The 25,575-nt window shown below is 42.0% G+C and overlaps 1 protein-coding gene across 3 annotated transcripts; it reads right to left on the minus strand.

Annotated features, from left to right (window-relative positions):
• Positions 1-1,459: 1,459 nt before the first annotated feature.
• LOC147899475 (Pseudouridine synthase family protein) lies at positions 1,460-18,636 on the minus strand. 3 transcript variants are annotated; one of them, XM_087378034.1, is made up of 10 exons: positions 18,427-18,636; positions 18,079-18,346; positions 16,878-17,006; positions 4,662-4,919; positions 4,431-4,512; positions 4,115-4,230; positions 3,897-3,951; positions 3,639-3,750; positions 2,934-3,103; positions 1,460-2,603 (listed from the first exon to the last, which is right to left on the minus strand). In XM_087378034.1, exons 1-10 carry the CDS (start codon positions 18,500-18,502, stop codon positions 2,310-2,312), a joined length of 1,560 nt encoding a protein of 519 aa, XP_087234160.1. In that variant the 5' UTR covers positions 18,503-18,636; the 3' UTR covers positions 1,460-2,309. The 3 variants fall into 3 exon arrangements, with proteins under 3 accessions (XP_087234160.1, XP_087234162.1, XP_087234161.1); XM_087378036.1 differs by having other exon boundaries at positions 1,460-2,386; positions 2,898-3,103; XM_087378035.1 differs by lacking the exon at positions 16,878-17,006.
• Positions 18,637-25,575: the final 6,939 nt, after the last annotated feature.

A 25,575-nucleotide genomic window follows, 5' to 3' on the forward strand; every position in this document is an offset into this window, starting at 1 on the left:
AAGAGGTGTCTCAAGATCTTTGTCTGTCATGTCTTCTATCTTGTCTCTCAGTCTATCAATCTTTATGTATGTCTTCTAGTCTTGTTTTTCTGTCTTCCTCCTAGTGTCCACTTAAGGAGGGTATTGGAGATAAGTGCACACTAAGTGTACTATTTTCCTAGTCTACATTTGTCTAGTCTAGTCTTTGTGTCTTGAGTGTGTGCCATGTGGCACCTCTACAATTATCCCATAAGCACTCTTGCTCTATGTCTTTTACTTTGGCCCATATATTCATGGGTCACATCATTGCAATCTATCTAACTTGTGTCTTGTCTACACTCTTCTCAAGGTACTTCTTTGTCTTTCAATCTTATTATTATTTTACTTCTAGTTTTCTAGTTTCTAGTTCTTGCTTTTATATTCCTACAGAGTTCACCATATGCAGCAATGTATGTTTCAATAGAGACCAATATTCTAGAAAAAACTCAACTGTAAGACCATCCCATCCTGAAGATTTTCATCTACCATAGGATTTAATTGCATCGGACAATTTTCTCTCAGTAAAAGGTTCCTCCAATTCCAAAGCTTTAGTGGAAATAATAAGAGAAATATGCTATAAAAGCAAATTTTTGACAGACAAAACCTATTGCGAGAGAGGATCTGCAAAACCAAACTGCTGAGAGAAATGTACACAAACAGAAGCACGCTGTAATCGTGATGTAGTCCATGAACCATCAGGCAGAAGCACCCTACAAATGTTTGTTTTTAATCTCTTTTGATGCAAGCTTTTAAAAAATTGTTTAGAAAAGCAACCTTTATCCGTAAAGACTCTTTGTCTTACTCTACTCTCCCATTTAGCCAGTTTCCTATGATCATTGATTTGAAGACAATGTTTAGCTTGGCATAGTGTTGTTTACTTATGCAATGACAATGGATGAAGATGGCTGAGTTCAGTGAGGTCTTGACAAGTTAATTTAGCCTGAGCGACAGTTTCCCTCAGAGTCTTCATGTAAGACTTGCCATAACCTCTAATTACAACTTGCATTTTAGAAACAAAAGAATCCCATGCATTATCAATATCAAAGTGAACTCTGAGAAGACAGAGTGAGATGCTTCAGTAACCATGGCCTTGAAAGCAACATGTTGCAAATAGCTATTATTCACAATCACGCACCCCTCCCCCCTACCACCCATGCATTGTCACATGCCTACAAACGTGCCCGTGCATGCATACACAATGTGATGAGCTCTACGAACAATGAGGCATACTATAGAAGAAGCGGAATCATGGGAGAAGTTCTCAATCGCAAGAGAGGTCAAGAGAGAGAAATACGAACATCCATACGTCGAGTACTCCTACGATTGCCTACGTGGCTTGTTACAAACTCATACACCTCCCTTATTTATATAGAGGGAGTTCCTATGCTTTTACAATTAGCTTGTTACCAAAACAATTAGCTTGTTACCAAAAATTGCCCTCTAGCCTAAGAGATTCACACCCAAAAGTGTGCAGTCACCCAAGAGGCCACCTATCTCTAGCGTTATCAACTCGCCCAATTTCCATAACTTTAGCCATGCAATAGCAATCTTTAGCATCAATGGCATGTACGTACAATAATAATCCCTGAATCAAGAACCATGTGTCCAATAGAAAAAATTTCACACATCCTTCTCCTCCCAAGAGTTGATGTGTATCACACTGAAACTCTTGGTAAAAATGGAATTTCTTAGGCAAGTATTGCTCAACAATTATCCTCCATCTAGATCCCCCAACTTAAACATGTTGGTCGGATATTTCTTCATCAGTTGAAAGGGTCCTTCCCACCTTGGAACAAACCTTTTGTCCAACCGTTAAGAACTTGGGACATGGAATTTCACGACCAAATCCCCTTCTTTGATCTCCTCTTTCTTCTAACTCCGTTGCTCTAGCCAAGCATGCCTCTGTTGATAACAAGCCTTCAACTTTTGCAGTGCCTATCTTGCGTCTTCTCCAACTGCTATAGTCTTTCCTTGAAACCTGCTTCTTCATCTTCCTCTGAAAACTCATCCTCAAACTTAGTACTTCCAGTAAAAGGGGTTCTAGTCCATACACCAACTGGAATGGGGTGTCACTTGTGGAAACTTTGAAGGACGTCTAGAAAGCCTATAGAGCAATTGGAAGTTCCTTATCCCACCTCATAAGGCAGCAAAGTAAGACTTTGTCAAGCCAACCAGTATGACAAAAGCCAAGTTCTTTGTTAAAAAATGGAAGAAGTTTAATTATTTTTCCCAGGATGACACCCTCACAGTCTTGCAAGAGAGCAAACCTATTTTATGTATAGAATCAAATTTTACAGTCTCCACCATGGCTCTCGAGCTTTGAAAAAGCAGGCACCGTCATCCCAACTTATTTGTGATGCCTGAAGCCCTATGGCACACTCAGGCTCAGTGCCATGTACTGAAACCCATCTTTCCAAGGCAGCCTCATCAATATCAAACACACTCTCGTCGCCATCGTCATTAGACTCTGCAGACTTTAAAGGGAAGGGACACACATCTGAAGACCTTATACAGCTCACAACAGCAGGCATGTACATGGAATCGCCTATAATGGGGGCTCTTAAGGCTGCAAATTGTGCTCGTACCTGCACAGAATAATTTTAACTGTCACTCTCAACAAGAAAACCACCATCTCTTGACTCACCACCATGGAGAAGCACATCCATATATCCATGCATTTCCATGGAGTATCAATTATCAGAATTTGAGAAACAAAAGTCCGGCAGAAAAACCCAGACGTTGAGTTTTAAGAATCAAAAGATGGATGATTGGACTTGTTCATGCACTCACATTTTACCTGAACGGTCACATATGACTTGCAAGGGCAATGACAGAAAACTTGAGGCAAGTAAATCCCAGGACCCAGGGAGAGCAACGACATACAATAAATAAAGGCAGACAACCAGAATAATGACCTGGTGAGTACGTCCAGTAAAGATTTGCACCCTGCATTCATATGCCAATTTCCTTGATTCCCATCCAAAGTCTTGTATACAGTACTTAGCTTCTACTTCAGGTGTGGGCCACGAAACCTCCTTACAATCAAGAATCTCCAACTGACAAGCCGCCCATCCAGGATAAGGTACTGCAGTGACCAAAAAGGACCAGGTCAACCATCTCAAATTTGCACTAATTCAAGTTTTCCAAGAATCCTCACAACAAAAGGATCAACTCTCTTATGATTTTGCATCAAAGTACGCAAGTCGGGATGTTGTACATACTCTCTGTCAAGTAAGCGTTATGTCAAACAAAGAGTAAGTTACATGTGATTTGAACAATGCCAGACCTACTTGCACAAACAAAGAATGCTGGTACCCATTCAAAGGAAAACACACAAGAAACTCTATTGACAAAGTGCCAACAGTTTGGCAGAGAAACCACAAATGTAACAGCCACTTCTTTCATAGCAACGGGGATTGGATGAAGTTATTGAAGCTGCACTCTCTGATAACTGTCTAGAGAATGAGAGCAGAAAGACTACTTCTCACAGGTTGCACACTGCAAGAAACTGATACGCTTCAGAACAAGCATTGATGTATGCAGCTCAGTCTATTTCTCTTCTTTATTAGGACAGCTTATTCAAAAAGGAATCGTAGCAGAACATAAGATTGATTTCATACCAGAGGATACAATCCTCGGATGTCGAGGGCCTGGCCGCATAAAATGTATAATCCTTCCTGTAGGCACTGGGGCTGCTGCAAGAACCAGATAATGTTTCTGAACCTCCCTTTTCTGCTATTCAAATAAACCAGACGAGAATCTCAGATGTAGCCATAGTTCTTTCAACATACCTAAGATGTACAAAACATATAAGATAATGGTAATGACTATTCAAATCACAAAAATGATCAGTAGATTTTAAAGCACAAGAAACTGACCCTTAGTGAGGAATGAAACTCCGATGAAAACTCCTTGGTCTTGGACAGCACCACACTAGAAGTGATCCCACATCAGAGCCATCAGCCATTCTACTCACATGCAACAAGGTCAATAAGGACCCTAACGAGAGCCCCTTTCCTGATGCATTATATAAATGCTGAAGCAGCCTGAGCATAAATTTGGTGCAATAAAGACAATAGAAGAATCTCAGACTGACCAGCCTTCTGTGCAGTTGTCAATCTGATGTGTAAGCCTTAGTGGAGAGCGCAACCCCAATGCATGGGTCGTGAACACAGCGCAGCATTCAAATGAATTGTCCACAGAACCTCCTACCTACAGTTCTCAACAGCACTATTTAGAGTGAGTACGTAACAAATTGGTAGCCCACTAATGAGATGAAGCTAGTTTTTTCTGGTTCCATTCTCCCGTTACACTACAATTACATCCAGGCTCCTTTTTGGAAGTTGCCAAGAAACAGCCTTTCCCTTGCTTAAATCCACAGTACGTGCATAGTGCTACAAGGAATAACTCACCGGGACACCTGCCGGTTTGTCAAGAACCACATAAGATTCCATCTCCGCAATTACTCTTGACTTCCAGTCCACTTCATAGCATCTTCAAAGACAAGATATACATATTTTGTTATTTTGCAAACATGTAGAGCACTAAATCATGAGGAATGCTACAAATTTTCTGGTCTGCTCCTACAAACAATAGCTCTAGTACAAAATCAATGCTTCAAAGCCACATAAAGCTTGGTCCACCTTGGAAACCGTTTGAGGTGTACATGCACTCTCAAATATGACCCAGCCTCTATTCCTTCATAAATACTTGTAACTCGAAATGTCTTCTGTGCTTCTACTATAGTTTTCCCCTTTAGAGAGGGCCTTTTTTTGTTCTGAGAAAGCAAGGATGCCTTTCGGTATAGTTCCATCTGTGCTGTTGTAAGAGAACCCTTTGGTGGAGGAGGGCATACAAGGGCATAGTATACAGCTCCAAAATGAATCAAGTCCTCAACATATCTGAAACATACCCAAAATCAAGATGTCAAGTCCACATGAGCAGGCTTTTTCCGGAAAAGAGAATAAATTGAGCCACCAAGGTTAAAAGTGGCATATGTTTGTATATGGTTTAGTGGGTTAGACATATAAGGAAGCCTTAGGGTACCTAAGTCTGAGAGTGAAGTCCCTATGGACCACAGCCAATCCTATTTAGGGGTTAAGTGTATATTGTATGGTGGTTCATCATTGATAATAGAAAAGGTGTATATTTAGCAACCTATTGTGTCTACCTCTACCCATGTGTGTGCACTGCCACATTTTTATGGTATCAGAGCTGAAGGTTCACCCAGCTTTGGAGACCTGACAGTTCCAGCACTTGTTTGAGCAGGTGAACCTCGTATCCCCCTTCCCCCACCCCCTCTCCAATTTTCTCATTACTGCTATCAATTCATCTCAGGTTTGAGCCATGTGTCAGCCCTCTTCCCCTTTCCGGTGTCAGTCTTAAATTTCTGACAGTGAGGGGAAGAGTAGAATGAAATAATTCACATGAATTCACATCCTATTTGCATCTGTAAATCCTTTTCTCGCATATTTTGCAAAACACTTGGCCTTTTGCACCACTCGCATATGCCATGTCATTGGTTGCATGTCTTAGCTCACAATCTTTGCTTGACCATTCACTTGTGCCACTCATTTGCCAACTTGTCATCATGTACATTCTTGAGTCTCAATCACTCTCATATGACTTGCATAAGCCCTGAGGTCTACGTTTTTCCGTAATAGAGCCCTGCCATCAGCAATTATACGAGTCTTGAGCCAAATTGCTCCCACTCTAGTGCTTTTGAGCCTAAATGCTCTATATGTGACTCTCTTGGTTCCTAATTTTTCAGCCTGATGTTACATCAATGGGCTGTAGGCTGTATCAATCCACATATTTAAGCCATGGAGCATCACTCACAATCATGTATTGTGAGTCCGGTAACACCCCGTGCACGCATGATCATCTGCTTCAACCATAGTGCCTAAGGTGAACCCATATGTTGTTTCAAAGGGGACCTACAACCATCACTTTATTGAATGATCTTTGCATCCAACCTCTATGATTGTTATCTGTGTATGCACGTCAAAAAGCTCTTATGTCCAGTTTTTGAACCATACTACGTAAAGCCTCAACATTGCACAATTAATTAATCACTTCTAACATTTTCCCGAAACACATGCCTAGAATATCAGCCTGTTTTTTATGGAAGACCTATAATTAATCTAACCCAGTGCTAGCCCGTGCATTGAAACTGAGACAATCAAGTTGATTACAAGGCCAAATTGTCCTCTTTACATGCAAACTTTGATGGACCATAATTTTGACCGTGTGATATCCAAACTGGAACCAGTCTTTCAATGACACTCCAAGTACATTGGAGTGTCAATTTTCTAAGTTTTTGTAAAGCCAATCTAGATAATTTTCAATGCAATCTCCAAGTTGGATCTATATTTGCAATTCTAAATTAATACCATCTATCACTCATTCTTGATGTAGTTTTTTGACGACTTACATAAGACCCAAAGTGGCACGCACTTTGGACGAAAAAATTTAGTATCGGAGTCTTTCACACAAAGTGGAGGGGCTGTTCTAAAAGGTGTTAGCACATTTGGTCAATAAATCAAGAGTTTCTTGAGTACGTGTGAGGATACGTTTGCAGATAACTTTTCACATAAGATGCAACAAGTAGACCTAACAAGGATTCCATTTGACTTGCAACCACGCGCAACTCCTCCTTGTAAAGATCCTAATAAGATGAATCGAATTGAGATGGAAGAAGTTGGCAGACCAATACAAGGACCACCTAAGAAAGGATTAATACAACTCAATACTTCATCATTTGGAGGTCCTATTTCTTGTATGATGAAGGGTGTTGATTAAAAAGGTCTTAATGAGATAACAATTAAAAACCATCATCCAATACGTAGAGTTGATAGCTTGCTAGACTCTTTCTGTTGGTCACCTCCCCATCTGTAAGCCCCCATATGAGGAGAGCATTTTTGGGGGGGGGGGGTTGAACCTAGGGTTTGAGAGACTGACACATGAGCAGCAGCATGGCTGCCATGTGGGCAAGAATCAAAGAGAGAAAGTATCCCGAGCAGATGGCGCCTGCATGGCGGGCCAAGTGGAGAGGGTAGTGGGCAGGGTCATAGCCTGCCAACAGGCCCAGGACATGACGACACATGGCTGGGTGACATCAGCGAAGGCACGGCTGCAGTACGGCAGCATGACGGGGCTGTTGGAGCAGCTTCAGAGGGCTGGAACAGGCCTGAGCAAGGGCCGAACCAGCAGGACAGAAGGGGCAGAGGTGGAGGCTATGGTGGGCCAGCCACCTGGCCACAGATGTGCCCAAGGGTAGGGCCCAATGGGGGCTGCCCTTGGGGCCTGACAGCAGCCCAAAAAGGCCTGGCAGAGGCCCTTATATAGGGCTTGGAAAGCAGCCAACCAGTCCGTTGGCTAGGGCTGCAAACCAACCAGCCAGTCGGACCATTTAGGGCTGGCTGGTCAGTCAAATTGACAAGGGGCTCAGCCCATATAAAAGGAGGGCCTCCAGCCCTCATTTGAGCAGCCCTCTGACAGCAGACAGGAGCAGCAAGAAGGCTAGCCTTGGGCGTATCTATAGGAGGTGAAGGTGACCCTGAAGGAGCTGCAGACTGAGCTTGAGTGGCAGCCCACCTAGGCTGGTTTCCAGACAGCAAGGTGGAGAAGATCTTTGGTGCTAAGACTCTTGATCTCTCTCTTTTGTATTGTGTCCATAGCTTTGGACGGAAATATATTATTTTGGTGGTTTCTCTATCTGGCTGGTTCACTGTCTATTGATGAGTCTGCACATCTATTCTATGCACATTAAGTTAAGAAGTTTGTGATTCCACACCCCACACCACACTGTGTGAGCTCCTGGGCAATTCTATCAATCTTCCACTGTGCATACCCTCTATTGGGTCATTTTCTAACATGGTATCAAAGCCCAAGTAGGAGGCTCATTAGTGTGGGAGATTGAAGGCAGGGACCTTGCTGAAGGACGACCCTGATTTAGAAGCTCTTGGGAATCGACTTCCATGACTGGAGGACAGTGCCCTTGCGAGAAGGAGGGTGACTAAGTTCAGTCAGGTGCATTCAGAGTTCTAGTCTACTAAAGGTTGATTTTGTTGTGTGGTTTAGCAACAGAGATGTCGAGCTCTTCAGCCTCTTCAGCCCCTGCTCTCCCTTCCTCCTCCCCTAGATTTCTTTCTTTCACTATCCCTAACTTTGGAGAGTCTGGGAAACTGGATGGGTCAAATTACCCGATATGGAAAGTGAAGATCCGGAGTCATTTAGTGGCTTGGAAGCTATGGAAATTGATGACGGGAGTGAAAGCGAAGCTGGAGGACATGGTGGACAGACAAGGGAATATACTCATGGTAGTAGACGGAGAGGAGCTCGAAGCTTGGGAAGACAGAGATGCCCATGCCCTGGCATTGATCATAGGGACTACGGCAGACTCTGTGCTTTCTCACATCCACATGGCCGAGACGTCAGTAGAGGTGTGGGTCACTCTAAAGGATCTGCACGAGACAAACAACACATCCCGGATCTTGCTTATTCAACATTAGCTCTACAACCTTGATATGGAAGAAGGAGATTCGGTACATGACCACTTGACAAAGGTCAAGGTGGTGAGGGATCAACTGGCATCAATTGGTCAGAAGGTGGACTCGTGCCATTTGGCCTTGATGGTACTGAGGAGGATACCTCGGAGTTTCAAAAGCTTTGTGACGACTATGACAACAAGACAGAGGACCAAAATTCTAACTTTTGAGGAGTTGGGTCCACTATTGCCACAGGAGGAAGCTAGGGAAAAGCTCTACAACAACGACAAAGATGCCATGGCACTACTAGCAAAGGATTACGCTAGCAAAGGAAAGGGCAAGCCTAACGGTGGCAAGTCCAAGAAAGACGACTCTGATGACGAGAACACTTCCAGGAAGCAGAAGAAGTGCTTCTATTGTGACACGCCAGGTCATTTTCCGAAGGACTGCAGAAAGAAGAAGGCGGATCAGAAAAACAAAAGGAAGGAGTTTGACTCAGATTCAGAGGGTGAAACAAAGGCCAAAGCAAATGCGGTATTCGAAGAGTTATAAGCTCAGCGAGAGTTCATGGTCCAAGTTATCTCGAAATATTCATTTGTTACAGACCTTGCCAAAGGAAGGACGGGTTGAAACAGACCCTCAGAGCATAGTGCCTGGAAGACTGCACGTTGTTCACTCATCATGAGGGGGACAACTGGAAGATCGTGACAGCTGGATTGCTCAAGTTCGAAGGCGGAAACGTGACTGAAGGTGGTGGTGCCAAGAGGTGCTACCAAAGATGGACCTGTGTACTAGGATGGTGTGTGGAAGCAGAACCAGACCTAGTGGAGCAGGAGCCACTGGATGAAAAGCCATGAAAACATTTCGACATCGAAGTACTCCAGAGGACTATAACTAGGGAGTCACTGGAGCATCATCATCAACGTGTTGGCATTGGGCTGAGATGTGTCGGTGAGAGGGTGTTGGAAAGGTCACCTCCCCATCTGTAAGCCCCCCATATGAGGAGAGCATTGGGGGGGGCGGGGGGGGGGCGGGGGGTTGAACCTAGGGTTTGAGAGACTGACACATGAGCAGCAGCATGGCTGCCATGTGGGCAAGAATCAAAGAGAGAAAAGTATCCCGGGCAGATAGCGCCTGCATGGCAGGCCAAGTGGAGAGGGTAGTGGGCAGGGTCATAGCCTGCCAACAGGCCTAGAACATGGCGACACATGGCAGGTGACATCAGCGAAGGCACGGCTGCAGTACGGCAGCATGACGGAGCTGTTGGAGCAGCTTCAGAGGGCTGGAACAGGCCTGAGCAAGGGCAGAACCAGCAGGACAGAAGGGGCAGAGGCAGAGGCTATGGTGGGCCAGCCACCTGGACACAGATGTGCCCAAGGGTAGGGCCCAATGGGGGCTGCCCTTGGGGCCTGATAGCAGCCCAAAAGGGCCTGGCAGAGGCCCTTATATAGGGCTTGGAAAGCAGCCAACCAGCCCGTTGGCTAGGGCTGCAAGCCAACCAGCCAGTCGGCCCATTTAGGACAGACTGGTCGGTCAAATTGACAAGGGGCTCAGCCCCTATAGAAGGAGGGTCTCAAGCCCTCATTCAATATCATTTGGAGCAGCCCTCTGACAGCAGACAGGAGCAGCAAGAAGGCTAGCCTTGGGCCTATCTATAGGAGGTGAAGGTGACCCTGACGGAACTGCAGACTGAGCTTGAGTGGCAGCCCACCTAGGCTGGTTTCCAGACAGCAAGGTGGAGAAGATCTTTGGACGGAAAGTCTACTTACGCTTGAGGTGCAGCACGTGGGCTCGAGTCTAGAGATAGCCAGCAGATAGGAGGAGTACCTTGTGGTAAGATCAGAGGACCACACCATTGGTGGGACTCTGGATCTCTCTCTTTTGTATTGTATCCATAGCTTTGGACGGAAAGATATTATTTTGGTGGTTTCTCTATCTGGCTGGTTCATTGTCTATTGATGAGTCTGCACATCTATTCTATGCACATTAAGTCAAGAAGTTTGTGATTCCACACCCCACACCACTTTGTGTGAGCTCCTAGGCAATTCTCTCAGTCTTCCGCTATGCGGGGACGAGCATTTTCCGAGCGAAATCTTCCGAGCGTCCGAGCGAAGGAAAAAAAAAGCTTCCAACTATGCAAAAACATGACAAAAATGGATCAGAAGAAAACATAGTTTCACTTAGAAATATGAAAAGTATTATAGGAATGCCTATTTTATACACGAATATTTATGTGAATCTTTGGGAATGGTGAGAACATAATGGGATGGCTTTTGAAGAAACCCACATATAGAGTAGACTTCTCTATGAAAATTCCCTTATGATCCTTCTTACAACTTTTTAGTTAATAGGGGGTGACATTGAAAAACCTCTCTCACCCTATCTTCATGAAAGGGTTTCTCCAAAGAAAACTCATTGAAGCAAGCCATCAAGGTAGTTTCGCCAGCGAAACCCCTTTGAACAAGGTCTTTCAAGGTAGTTTCGCTGGCGAAACTACCTTGGACAGCACTTTTAAAAGTGACATAACTTTCACATCCAATGTCCAAATATAGTCATTCAGCCACTCAAATTGATCGGAAAACCCCATTTGAGCACATCTATGGGGTTATATTTTGGAAAACCTTGCATATATAGTATTAAATATTACATGTATTTTATGAGAGTGATATATAAGCCCAAGTTAATACTTATTTACAGTAATTTAAACTTCTGTAGAAACATGTCCATAAATATATTGTTATTAATACTATAAAAGCACTTGAAAGATATTGCCATATGATATAAATGTGTTTAATAAGTAATTTTTTATGTATAATATTATTATGTTGAGAGTGATTATGAGGGACGTTTCTTAAATGAATTATTTTTCAATACTTTTTTAAGGTAATAACAAGGGTACAAAGGGATGTCTATGAATAAGAAGATTTATGTTATGTAAAAATGAATGAGTGACTAGTTTGTATATTTTTATGATAAAGGGATCTAGTTCTAATGAAAATAAAAGTGTAAAAACCATGTTTCCTAAAGAAATACTATTTTAAAAATCTCTTGAAAAACACGCTCATATAAACTTGCTCATAGGTTTTTGCTCGTAAAATTGACGCATCCCCGCTATGCGTACCCTCTATTGGGTCATTTTCAAACACTTTCTCCCCTCTCAATACAGCTCTCCCTGATCCCACCAGATGAGATCATCCATATCGTACGGCTAGATCTATTACAGTTTTACATGGCACGGACTTGGGGAGGGGACCAAGAGTTTCCCACCAAGATCCAATTCTACCGTGACCATTTCCTTAGGATAGAAGCAGGCTTGGACCAATCTCTAGCTTGATCCATTTCCAAGATCAAGTCTGTGTCAGTCTCTATCTGATGGAAATGAAATAACATAGAAAGACTCTTTTGAAACAGACTAAGCAACCTGCGGTCCTACCCAAGCCAAAGACAGATGCATCCCAGAGACATGTCACGGATTTCTATGCCTTTGAGTCAGCCCCAACACACAACGCAATTGAGGAGGAGGAGATAGATGAGATGAGGGCAAAACGGACTAGTGGGAGGAGATGGCATGGAGTGGCAGAGTACAAAGTAGCTAGAGCAAGCGCCATGGAGGTCCAACCTTTCTCTGAGGTGAGCGCCAAAGTCAAGGGGTCACTCTCGACATGGCACGTTGGATACAAAGATCTCGAAACCACGCCCCCCCCGGCCATTACGTGAGTCGACACGATAGACGCAGCTTCGAGATATCCTCGCATCTCATAGGAGAGCCACCATGGCACCTGGATATGCCTTTTGAGTATCTGAGTCTCCATATGTATTGTTTCTGAGTTATGATTTTCTTTGAGTTTTCCTTAAGTCCTCTGCAGGGGTCTTAGCAAACCCCTTGCCTCAGCCCAAAGCTGCTTGTATGAGTCACCTGTGATTGTACTTTGTCTCAAAGGCCCACAAGGCCTTATGAAACGTTAATACATCTCTCTCTCTCTCTCTCTCTCTCTTTAATAGTGACAAGATACACCTAGGAGTCAGCTCAGAAGAAGGAAATGGGGAGCGACAATGGATACGAGGTCCTTGAGGTGTAGCAGTTCTTTTTAGATCACACCAGAGACCGCTCATATCTATGATGCAGAAGGAGGCAAACACACAATACATGTGGATACGAGTTCGGTCACCTGACACACGGCAGATTTTCATTGCAGTGTGCTACTTCCCCAGATACATGATCCTATGCGCATGATGTCACCACAGAGAGTCACAGAGTTCTCTAAGCAAGGAGAGATCCTCCTTTTGCATGACTTCAAGCGCATACAAGGGACAAACAAGTGAGCTTAATAGACTTTGGATTGGATCCTCCAATCCACTCAAAGTGCTAGAGATGGACCCAATAGAGCTCGGGTTTGTAAGGCACTCGGATGATGCACCACATGTGACACGATATAGACATATATAATAGTCTTAGTTTTCTATTGCAATAAAGACATTCGAGGGGCGCCAGTCCTTATTTCTGGCCCCTAGTGCTGTGTTTTCTCTTTCTTCTCACCTCCCTCACTCTATCCCTCTCTATTGCAATTTTTGCACCAGCCTCATTGTTGGGTTCTCCTTGCTGTTCGCAGTTCCCAGCCACTATTCGAAGCTGTCTTTGAGGTGCTAACTGCTCACCTTTGCTGCAATTTCACTTGAGGAACTGCAAATTGGTTCAAGGAAGGTTTCAGCAGCATTCTACTCTTCATCACACCTTCATTCTATGGGCCATCATCGAGAAGTCGAGATCGAGATCCTTAAAAAATCTTCGCTTGCTTTGTAGACTTTTGGGAGGCCTTTGACATAGTCCCACGATCCCGCATGATTAGGAGACTTCAGGAGATGCAGATCCCAAGAGACATGATTTGGGGTGGGGGATGATGATTCTATATGAGTCAGTCAGAGGGAGAGTACGTGCTCTTGGAGGTCTGTCAAACTAGAGTAAGAGCACGATTGGAGTGAAGCAAGGATGCCCCCTCTCACCGACACTCTTTGGGCCTCTACATTGATGAGATCATGAACTTATTGATCGCCTAGGAGGTGAGGGATCACTGCTTGTTGATTTGATGATATAGATAATGTTGTCTGCAAAAAATGACATAATCCTCATATTCTCTTCAGCAACATGCCTACAGAGACACCTAGAGGCCCTAGTGGTGGCTTGCAGGGAGAGAGACTTCTCAATCAACCTTGGCAAGAACAAGGTTCTGATTTTCAACACCTCACAGCTAGTACTTCATCGGTACAGCTGCAATGTCGAGGGGAGCCGGTGGAGATCGTGCCGTCATACACTTATCTAGGGGCAATCTTCACAGGACTGGTTCTCACAATGATTCATGCGGCCAGGGCGCACACAAGGTTAGGGGAGCTCTGGCTTGACTAAAACAACAATGCTTCCAGGCACACCTCCTTCTGAACCCCTCAACGAAGGGATGGCTGTTTGATACACTAGTGAGGCCAACAGCCATGTATGCAACACCCTTCTGGGGGAGTGATCTCTCGATGACTGATTGGTGGAAATTTGAGAGGCTACAAGTGATATGGGATCCAAGGTGATTGGGAGTATATACCTAGATGAATCCAGGAACATTCCCAAACTCATACTCTAAAAACACAACATAGCGCAATTTCAATCTCACGATAGTCACTCATAAGATTGAAAACCATAAACTCCATCATGCATAGCAGGGACTAGCTACTATGACATCCCATTGATGTCATCAGCGCCCAACGATGGATGTAGACCATAGTATAAAAGTATGCTCTCACACATACAAATCCACACACCCACACATACTTGAGCATCCATTTATACAAAGTCTTTGTACTGATTGGGAGTAAGCCCTCGGTCCCTCATCAGATATAGGGTGATTGGGAGTAAGCCCTCGGTCTAGTACAGACAAAGTTTGCCATGACACCACTCCTAATTGATGCCATCTTTCAGATGGTGACCTGCCTATAGGGTTTGGGCTTTGCGGTTGGCATTAGAGTCATCCACACGGCTACCAGAGAGTGTAAGATATCCCAATCCAGGTCTAGTAAATATCAGACCTTGGTAGGGTAGAGCTTCAAGCCAGAGTCCATACAATCCACGGGACACACATGAAAACAACCCATAAGGGTTGGAGCTAGCAACTCCCCTCCTAGCTGAAGGCTCAGTACATCTAGCCACCCCGAGCCTGTGGCTGAGACCACCACAAAGAGCCAGCCAGCCTAAACTTCAGACATGCATCCCATACCACATGCCCTCTCCTCTAGCTGTTGTTCCCAAGCCAGCAAGTCTACATCCAAAGGAGCGAACTCTTCGGACCCCACCCCTAGCCTATGTTTTAGGCCAAGCCCCGGCTATCTTTCGCTGTAAACTTTAGCTCAGCCATGCCATGCCACGCCATGTCTTTAGCAGGCCAACTCAATCCACAAGATCTAGACCTCACCCATGCTAGCTCTAGTCACAACCCTATGCAATTCCTAACCTTAGGTTAGACCTCTTACCTCAAAAATAATCCTAAATCCCATGTTAGTCAGGCCTACGCTTTGGTAACCCTATACCCTAGTAAGTCTAGTCAAGGGCATACCATTCTCCTCCCCTTAAATAGCTTTATGCTGGCATAAATTAAGGTACGAGGGTTGAATCACTGATACTTAGACTATATTTCACAATTCACTGCCAAATTCCAAATAGTGGTATCTGTAAGGTATTCCTTTCAAAGGAATCTAGAATCCAAGCATTTCCCTTGCATTGAGAAGTATCAGTTCAAGAACCTTCTAAGCAAACTCAGAAATTGATTCCAACTTCCTTCCTCGATTCTCCTTTGAGGATTTGAGTTACAGTCTGATTCATCCCAGAATCAAAATTAGTGTTGTAATCTCTCATGTCATGCCCAAGTATACCAATTCGTAGAATCTGAACTGTAATCCATCTGAATATCCGCAGGTACAATACAAGAATTTAGTGCATCCCGCAGATAATGAAATCAGTTTACAGCACTATATAACTTTCTTAACAGAAATTGGAATGTGACTCACTTGCCAAAAATCTTTCAGTAAGTTCCCAATTACTTTACCCAATACCTTGGGTAACAACAGCCCATTGGGCATGTCTTTTCAGACATTCTCCAATAGATAAAGCAAGATACTAGAAGGTATGAAGTTCTTCAACTAGAACTTCATTAGCTCTTAGCAAAGTGATCAGCTTTGCTAATGCTAAATATTTGAACCTTATACCAGTTATTAAAGTCAAGGCCTATTGGTACTAGTATTGAATTCCCCGCCACATAGGAATTTTGATGCATCCATAATAGTATCTGTAGTGTCCCATACCACTATGGACCACCCCAGGATGACCAGAACTGCTCCCTAGAGCCAACCATGAAGGTGAACCAACCCACTAATGTGGGAGGGAGGATAGGGCTTAAGGGGAAGGAGAGAAACAAAGTCTGAGCAAGGGACAAAAGGGAGGAGGGATGAGTGGGATGTGGAGAGAGATGATAAGGGGGAAAGGGAGTCAGAGAGAGAGCGGGGGGGACTGAGGGCGCACCCAAAGAACATCTCAGGGAGGAGGTGGGGTTAATGGCTATAGCTGCAGCCCACAAACTGGGTAGAGGGAGGAGAAGGCTGGCAGGGGCAGCCTTAGTAAGGCAGCAGATCAACGCGGAGTGGGCCTGGCAGAGAGGGGGAGACAAGTAAAGAGGGAGGCAAGGGCTGAGCGCTGGCAAGGGGTAGGGAGAGTATAGCAGGGAGCAGCACAGCATCCATTCAGAGACAACATTCTTATTTCAAAAGTCAGCCTGCATATTTAGTGCCTGATTTGTTTTGTATTAGATGTAATGTCATAATAAATCTACTAATGGTCATCATCTTTGTGTGATCAACTCCCTAGAAAGCAACTTTAGACATTTGATCATGTGCTTTGATTCTTTGTGAATAGATCTTATTGTTTTGAGAAAACCCCTAAACTTGTGTCTTTCCACACATCAAGGCTACAAATAAAGTTGTACTTTACACACTGGCACAGAGCCGGTGACGAAAACGCTTCTCAATACATAGTGCCTTTCAATTTAAAGAAAAACCCATCTGTAAAAAGGAAGGAGCGTCCAGGTATTGAATGTTCAACAATGGGCTTAAATCCCAACGTGTGGCTTTCCGAGATACCATCCTCACAATTGACTCCCTCTCAAAACTTTAAACAAGCGGAGACTCCAAGATAAACAGGCTTGCTGACTCCAAATATGACTTGTGTGTAAACCTTATGGCTCAATATAAACATGTAGCTCTTCAGATCTTGTGATACTAGTACCATGCATAAGTTTACAAAAGAGACAGCTACAGTGAGAGTGCAACTTTTAAACTTACGATGGAGGAAGTGAAAGCGCTTTGGATACTATATCAATAACATTTCCATCTTCTAAGCACAGCAAATGCTCTATTCGTGGTGGTTTGTTCTCTTGTGGGCAAGGTAAAAGACTGCCGTAGTTGCCAGACCTAAAAGACAGCAAAACAAAAATGAAGTGATAATCAAGTCACAAAGAAAACCCTGACCTTTAGATCTACACAGGAAACCATATGCCTAGATGAATCCAAGAACATTCCCAAACTCATCCTCTAAAAACACAACATAGTGCAGTTTCAATCTCACGAAGTCATTCAGAAGATTGAAAACCATAAACTCCATCATGCATAGCAAGGACTAGCTACTATGACATCCCCACTGACGTCATCAGCGCCCAACAGTGGGGGTAGACCATAGTATGAAAATATGTTCTCACACATACAGATCCACACACCCACACATACTTGAGCATCCATTTATACACAGAAAACCATTATTATAAGTGTAGAGAAAAACAAGCACGCCACCTTTATCTACACATATGAGCATCTGGACGTAACAAAACACACACAGTTTTATAAAATGCTTCAGACCTTAGATATTGTCAGTCAATACAGACTCCAGTAGCATCACGTGTGCTTGGACTGGATGTAACCCTGGATGTGGAGACATGAGGCCCTCTTAGGTAAACATACACGCACATGTACACACATCTCATGGCGCAAGCAACGTGAGAGTATATACTCAACACTGGGAAAGAGTCGTAGTTAATGTTCCAAAAAGGGTCTTCTGCTGAAATCGCACGCATCACATGCTAATAGACTATTTCGCAAGAAAGAGATAAGGCAGTTTTAAAAGCACCCGTGCCATCCAAATGACCTTTTCAGTCTAATTACTTGGAGTGCTGGGAATTGCCGTTTACAAGTCAGCATTGGCATTGGAGCGTCTTTAAGTAGCAAAAAACCCTCCATGTATGCACCTGGACCTTATTGAAGCCGTAAACATACCTTGCGATGTAGATCCAAAGTGCCAAAAATGCACTTACTAAATAGACAATGACAAACATGGATAAGAAGCTTATAGATAGAACCTGCCTCCTTTTTGAAGCTTCAAAACAAACTTACTTTCTGAATCCACTCCTCCTATGGCAGAACCGGAATCATATAAAAAGGCTGTGCGAAACATGCGGAAAGTTTGTAAAGTATCGTCTTCTAGTGTCGCTACCTTTCAGAAATCTTGTCCTCTGGAGAAAGCACAATGCAAGCCTTCTGCTCTTTTTCCTGAAGTCCTGCCTGGGCCTCTCGGCGTAGCAGGCCGAGACTTCTCACGTGCAGTCTGATCGGGTAGCTCAATCCATGACGTTCAAGTGAACTCAGTCCAAGCATGTTCCACCCACGTTCTAGCTTCCATAATGAACAGTGTGAAAGACGGGAAGCAGGAAAACTGGAGTTGACAACTTTGGAAATCACTGCAGGAACAGAGAGGGAAGTACCTGCGAGGAAGAAAATGCTGTGAGGCAATGCAAAGAGGGGAGGAATGAAATACAAAGCTTGAGAGTGGTGCTTGCCATACCAGGGGGGCGCCATAGTTTGAAGGGTTGCATGGTTGTGAAAGGGTTCTTCCACCTCATAACCATAGCCATAGCCATAGCCACAGAAAACTCATTTTGCTGCACTTTGATTTGCACTCTCTTTAGTTGGAATCAATAGACACAAGCCTCACGCATGCACAAGTTATAGTGTTTAAAAGTTATACTGTTTTCACAGAACTTGGGGCTTCACATTCTTGCTTTAAATGATCATTAGAGGTATTCCCTCTAGATATTGTGAGTTGTGATAACTTCCATTAAAGGTTTTAAAAGGTTGCTAGGAATAGAGGGAAAACTATTCCCATTGTATCAAATAGTTCTATTGGAAAAGAATTAAAGTCTTCAGTTTCCACCCCTAATTTTTTCCATGAACTCCACAAGTCATCTTATGGACTATAGTGGCTAGGGAGATGACGGATCCTTCTAGCTAGGTACTAGTGGTGGCCCACCATGTGAAGGTCTGTCATGAGCATGTCAAGACATGCAATGCGTGTTAAGGGGTTGAGACTGAAAAATCAAAATTGACCATTTACCTTTATATTCACCCTCATCCCTTCCACAAAATGGTCAGAAGTAGTGGCCACTACAAAAATTGACCTAGCTACACTGGCTAATTTCTTCATTGATCTAATAGAGTCTCAATTTGGTGTACCCAAGGAAATAGCCAATGATCATGGAATGCATTTTATGAACGAGTTGGTTGAAGAAATTATTGAGCAAATCTCAATTGTGCATGAACAAATTACGTCATACATCCAAAGGCCAATGATCATGTCAAGAGTACCAATAAGGTCCTGCACCATCTCAAAAAGACATTTAATGTTGGGCATCGAGACTAGAACAAGAAAATCTACAAGCAGTGTGGGTATAAAATCTAACGTTTAAGAAGCACAAGTTTTACACTGTATTCCATTATGTATGAACTAAAATCATATTGCCCATTGAAATTGAGACTCTAGTGCAAATCCAATAAAGGCTTTTCCAAATCTCTTTGCTATACAAACATAGGAAAGAGCCTATTTGAATCTAATATGAATGCCATCTCAATGAAAAAACAATAGTAACATTACTATGTTCTAGAGGCACCAGTTATTTCCAATGAAGTTCCAATGCAGGACCTATGAGAATCATCAATGTAGATCAAAATAACATGATCTAGTTAATTGAACTCTTAAGAAAATGGTTTCCTAGTCTACTAGATCAAGATGAGAACCAAGTGCATCGGTGTTCCAATTGATTATTTTCGTTTTCACATCATGATTTTATTTTAGCAAATGCCATATAAATGTGTGCTTGATTGTGGAATGAGGTGTGCATGTGAAAGGAAAGTGTTGCTAGGTGCAGTTGTTTAATCGAGTTCTATACTAACCATTCGGCTTTTTCATAGTACGAGACTATTACTAGCATTTGATGGAGCATCTACAGGATCAGAGAATCAAGGGTTGATTGGGATAGTGTTCCAAATAACCATATGACACATCACTAGGTTATGGGTACACTTACAATATGAGTGATTGGAGAGGTTTGATTGCGGGACTCCAACTAGCAATCAAAATTGGAATCATTTGTCTCAAGGTCACAGATGTTCTATGCTAAGTGATTTGATAACTCAAAGGAGGGTATCAAGTCTTAATTCAACACCTATTATCAAAAGTCTTCATCTATCTGAGAAAAGATCCAAATGCAATGGTGGATATATTGGTATCTCAAGACTTTTATGGTCCTCTAGCTCAAGGGATAAGTCCTGTCTTACTATACAATTTTGAAATGCTCACTTCAAAATATTATTCAACATATGTAGAAGATCAACCTATTTTCAGCATGAAACACATTTTGAACATTTTGTTACATCTGACCAAGATGAATGTCCAAAATCCACTTTGAAATGAGAAACACAACCAAGGCATAAAAATAATTTTCTTGAGGATTTTTTGAGTGGTTTCAAAGACATTCCCAAACCATTAATCTCCAAATCATTCTTTGAGGCAATAACCCTCATTAGACAACTCCATGAATCTCTAGACCAGATCATCCATGAGGACAACAAAGCTCTCTTAGACTTTGTGGAATTCCACCCTGCCTTTGCTGAGAACTAAGACTTTGCACCAGTCATTGAAAGATAATTGCATTATTATTAGTCTTCTCGAATCTGGGTGTTCTTTCAATTCCTACGAGTCCAAGCCAATTATAGTTTCATGGAATCTTTGAGGGAACATGGTCATGACTACTTGGCATGCTTGTGGGGGGGCTGGTAGTGGATCCTCATAACCAAATCTGGTGAGGTCCGTGAACCAAGTAGGTGCCTAGGGGAGACAGAAACAAACCCATCAAGTTAGAATCTTTGTCATCCCGATGAGCTTGTTACAGTGTGTGTTACATACTAAAATAGTATAATCTATTTCTTCCCTACTACACACTCTTGGTTCCCATGTATAAAAAATGCCGTTTACATCTAATGCATCCTCATTCCCATGTTGTTAATGCATTCCATTGTGCAATACATGTGTTAGAGTAATGTATCTTAGATCCAAGGTTGATACTCCTATGTATTTCCATTGGAAAAACATTACTAGGACAAGTTTGTCATGTTAAAACTGTATACCATTTATATATAAAGTGCAAAATTCAAACATTGTCCCTGGGTTAGCTTTGTGGGATGCGAATTGGTCATATCAATGCATAATAAATAGTTATATCATGACACGATCCAAATATGAAAAGATAAGTTATATAAGTAGGTTTCACTTGATGAAAAGCTTACAGAGGTATTGAGTAGACCAACTATCATTATAGAACAACTCCTTGAGGAAAAGCAGGGTAGTCCATTGTCAACTCAAAATCCCCCCCATATGAAAAAGGCTTCAAGTTGATTACAAATAGAGAGAAGTCTACGAGGTCAACTCAGAGGATGAGAAAAAAGAAAAAGGGTAATCTCTTTGAGTACATAAGGAAAACTTTCTCAACTTCAAGCCTTTTGACATTTGGCCAATATCAATGCTTCAAGATATGCTTCTATCCACAGACATTCATTAAATAGCATGACCATTGTTTTGAGGAAGCAGCACAACATCAATGCATCCCTATCTTTAAAGGCATTTAAGGTTACCTTGATGATGGAGGAGCAGAAATGCCCCGTTGATTTGCATCCAAATTGAGGAACAAACCATAGGCGATGTGATAGTTGATCCCAGGTCCAGCCATAATGTAATGAACTTTAAGATTTATGAGAGTCTAGGTCTCAAAAAATTTGGGCAAGCTTTCCAGACCCTTTGGCTATTGGCAAACGATTTGAATGTCATGTCCAAAGGAATGTTATACTAGGTTCCAATGGGAGTCTTTGGAGTCATTATGACATGTGACTTCCACACTCTTCAATTAGTGGATGCAGAAAGGAAGATCATAGTATTCGATACTCCTAGGGAGACCTTGGATAATCAGGTCTGATTGTCAAATTGGCATCCCCAAGAAAGTGGATCCTAGGGAAAGGAAAAAGTAGAACATAAATGATGCCTACTCCAAACCTCCACTATTAAAATGAGCAATGCTGCAAGCTATGATTCCATCCATGGACATACATCAAATAGTATGAACATGGTTTGAGGAAGAAGCACAAAATCAATACATCCCTATCTTTAAAGGCAGTAAGATTACCTTGATGAAGGAGGAGACAAATAGCCCTTTGATTTGCATCCAAATTGAAGGAAAAACTATAAGAGATGATGCCAAGTCAGCCATAACATAATGAACTTTGAGATTATGACAGTCACAATTTTTGGGAAAGATTTGGAGACTCGAATGGAAAATAATTTGAGTGTCATGTCCAAAGGAATGTTCTTCAATTGGCGGATGTGGGAAGGAAGATCACAGTACTTTGTACTCCTAGGGAGATCTTGGATAATTAGGCCTGATTGCCAAGTTGACATACCCAAAGGAAATTTGATCCTAGGGAAAGGAAAAAGTAGAACATAAATGATTCCTACCCCAAAAACCCACCATTAAAATGAGCAAAAGATGTACAAAAGGTCTATACCATTACTATGGATGATGACTCCAAATCAACAAAGACTGAATCTCGGTCTGCGGATGTGTATCAAAGCTTCTAGAAGAACAAAATGCAAGAAATGATAAAATTCCTTGGATGAAAAGAGATAATCATAAGAAAAGCTGACGTGAGAACCATCAATCTTGGAACATTTGAATCGATTAAGAACATCCAGTTATGCGCTCACCTTGATCATGATCTTCAAAGATATTTGATGCACCTATGCAAAGGTTTTGTAGATGTGTTCATATGGATTTATAATATCATAAGGGAGTACATCCATTTGAGGTGGGTCACAGTATTCCAATAAGACCAATTGCTAAGCCAGTTCACAAACTCTATCAAAGACTTGTAGATCAGCCTCAATTGGTATGCTATGCTGAGATAATGAAGTTGCTTGAAGTGGGCATGATTTTTCCAGTGCATGCGTTTGAATGGTGTTCACCTATCGTGGTTTTTCCAAAGAAGAGATCAATGGTAGTATGAGTTTGTGTCAACCATAGGGAACTAAACAACTCACTACCATTCACTCTTTAGGTTTTTGATCAAATAGTAGGAAAGGAGCTATACAATTTCATGGATTTCTTTGTGGGTTATAACTACCCATAAGTGGCACTTGAAGAGAAGCTAAAAACCACATTTATTTCAATGTCCAAGTTTTTTGATAGCCATGACCAAGATCAAGCCTTCAAAGAGTTTAAGTTTTTTTTGGAGAAAGATCCAATCCTAGTTCAAGTAGACTACAATCAAGAATTTTTCGTATTCATGCAATACTGCCACAAACCATCACGTGCTATCTAGCCTAGCATCATGATGAAAAAATGTATGACCGTATTGTTTTCTACAATTACAAATTAGTACCTATATCATGTCATGATATGCTCAAGTAGAGAGGCTATGTTTGGAGATCATACATTCAATGTAGAAGCATATTGGAAATTGAACACTGTTTTGTTTGTAAAAAGTGAAGCTATGAAGCTGATGATGAATAAATTAAAACCTCATAATAGATTAATGAATCATATAGTCATCCTAGAGGTATTCAATCATGACCTTTGAATATAACCATGGTCAAGTTTACAATCATGTATTGGAATATTGGGTAACTAGTAATGATCCAATAATCAATGGATATGAGGACCTAGAATGTTTGGCTAAAATATATCAGTGAAAAAATTGGGTGGGTTAGGTGAAGTTCTATGTACAACACAATTCGTCAATGGTATTCCACCATAGCCTAGTAAATTCAAAATACAGAGATCCCAAGGGGATATGATTGAAGCTAGAAGTACAATTTAACGAGACAAGTGCAGTAGTTTAGTATCATAGAGGGCGCACTTTAAAAAAGGGCCCCCAAGGTAGATTAAGAATCATAGAGGGTACAATTTGTAGAAGGATCGCTGAGGAGTGGATTATGATTTGTAACAACAACAAAAATCCCTCTTGCAAGAACTCCAGTACTCTACTAGTCATCTTGTGCATTGCTAGGAAGATAATAGATCCTTTTGGCTAGGCACTAGTGGTGGCCCACCTTAGTGAGGGACTCTCATCAGCATGTCCAGACATGCAGTGCATATAAAGGGTTGAGACTTAGGAATCAAAACCGACCACTTACCCCTATATTGACCACCTTGATCCCTTTTGAGAAATGGGGGATAGGTCTTGTTAGGCACATTTCCCCAACCTCTTGTCAAGGAAGAGGTAGATCCTAGTAGAAATTGGCTATTTTGCAAAATGGTCAGAGGCAGTGGTGGCCATTACAAAGATTGATGAAGTTGGACTGGCCAATATCTTCATTGATTGTATAGTGTCTCAATTTAGCACACCCAAGGAAAAGCCACCGATCATCAAACACATTTTATGGACGAGTTAGTCAAAGGAATTGTTGAGCAACTCTCAATTGTGCATCAACCAATTATGCCATACAATCCAAAGGCGTGCTTCCAAAAATATTAGAACCAGAGGCAAATCGAACAAAGGGTTTTCCAAATCTCTTTGTTATATGAACATAGGGAAAGAGTTTATTTGAATCTCATATGAATGCTCTCTCAACAAAAAAACAATAGTAATGTTAACATGACAAAGACCCCCTAGATTTTAAATTTGAAGAAGATAAGGTCACTTACTTTTTTGATTCTTGGGATGATTTATTTACGATGAAGTTCCAATGCTTATGGTAGGGAATGTTGGAATATGAAGCCAAAGTGAGTCTAAAATGAGTGTTCTAGGTGGTCTAGGTGTGTTTTTATAGTCTATTGAGTCCTAGACATGCCATGTGTCATATTGGGAGATATCCCATAGACATTGTGACTTTCTAGAGTCTAGTGTCACACTATATAGTGTTGTACTTGTCTATTGTCTATCACGACAGTCAACATCAAGCTATCAATACATCGTGAGTACTTTGACATCACTCTTTCATAGAATCTACCGTTACAAGGCTTACTGTAGGGGTTATTTTTTACCATGCCACTTGTGATCAAGGGATACCATTTAGCGTAATTATTCCTTTTGGAAGATAGGTAATTACCACGGGATGATTAGTCTTTCTTCTTGGACTAATAGGATATGGTACCAAGGACTAAGGGTACGCCCCAAAAGGCTCATTAAATTCAAGGTTAGTGAATGGTAAAACCATGAGAGAGTGGAATTAAACTATGGCATTGCACCAATTACATTAGATACACCATCGATGGATGTTAAGCGATAGATCCATATGCAAAATTCGCAATGGCCCATGCAAGTAGGGTTAACAAAGATGGTATATATGTGCATGCATGTGTGAGCACATATGCCTCACAGTCAAGTACTTACTTCTATACTTGATCATGTGTAAAATCCTAGTAAAGAAGTAAGAATGAGTGTGTGTGTGTGTGTGTGTGTGTGTGTGTAGATATAGATTCATATATATGTATGTGTATGTACATGTATATATATACATATACATATATGTATATGTACACGTATACATACACATACACATATACATATATGCATATGTATATGCATACACATATATACATATATTTATATGTATACGTATATGCATATGCATAAGAATATGTATGTGTATGTGTATGTGTATGTGTAT

The sequence above is a fragment of the Dipteris shenzhenensis genome, chromosome 8, assembly GCF_047967505.1.
Source record: "Dipteris shenzhenensis isolate YYH24624 ecotype China chromosome 8, Dip_SZ_1.0, whole genome shotgun sequence".
Lineage (NCBI taxonomy): Eukaryota > Viridiplantae > Streptophyta > Polypodiopsida > Gleicheniales > Dipteridaceae > Dipteris > Dipteris shenzhenensis.

Excerpts from the sequence above, each read along its gene's own strand:
- LOC147899475 (XM_087378034.1), bottom strand. The coding sequence starts at position 18,502 with ATGGCTATGGCTATGGTTATGAGGTGGAAGAACCCTTTCACAACCATG. Across the intron at positions 3,104-3,638 it reads TCCGAGGATTGTATCCTCTG|TACCTTATCCTGGATGGGCG; the intron begins GTATGAAATCAA and ends TGGTCACTGCAG. Across the intron at positions 2,604-2,933 it reads TTACTGGACGTACTCACCAG|GTACGAGCACAATTTGCAGC; the intron begins GTCATTATTCTG and ends TATTCTGTGCAG.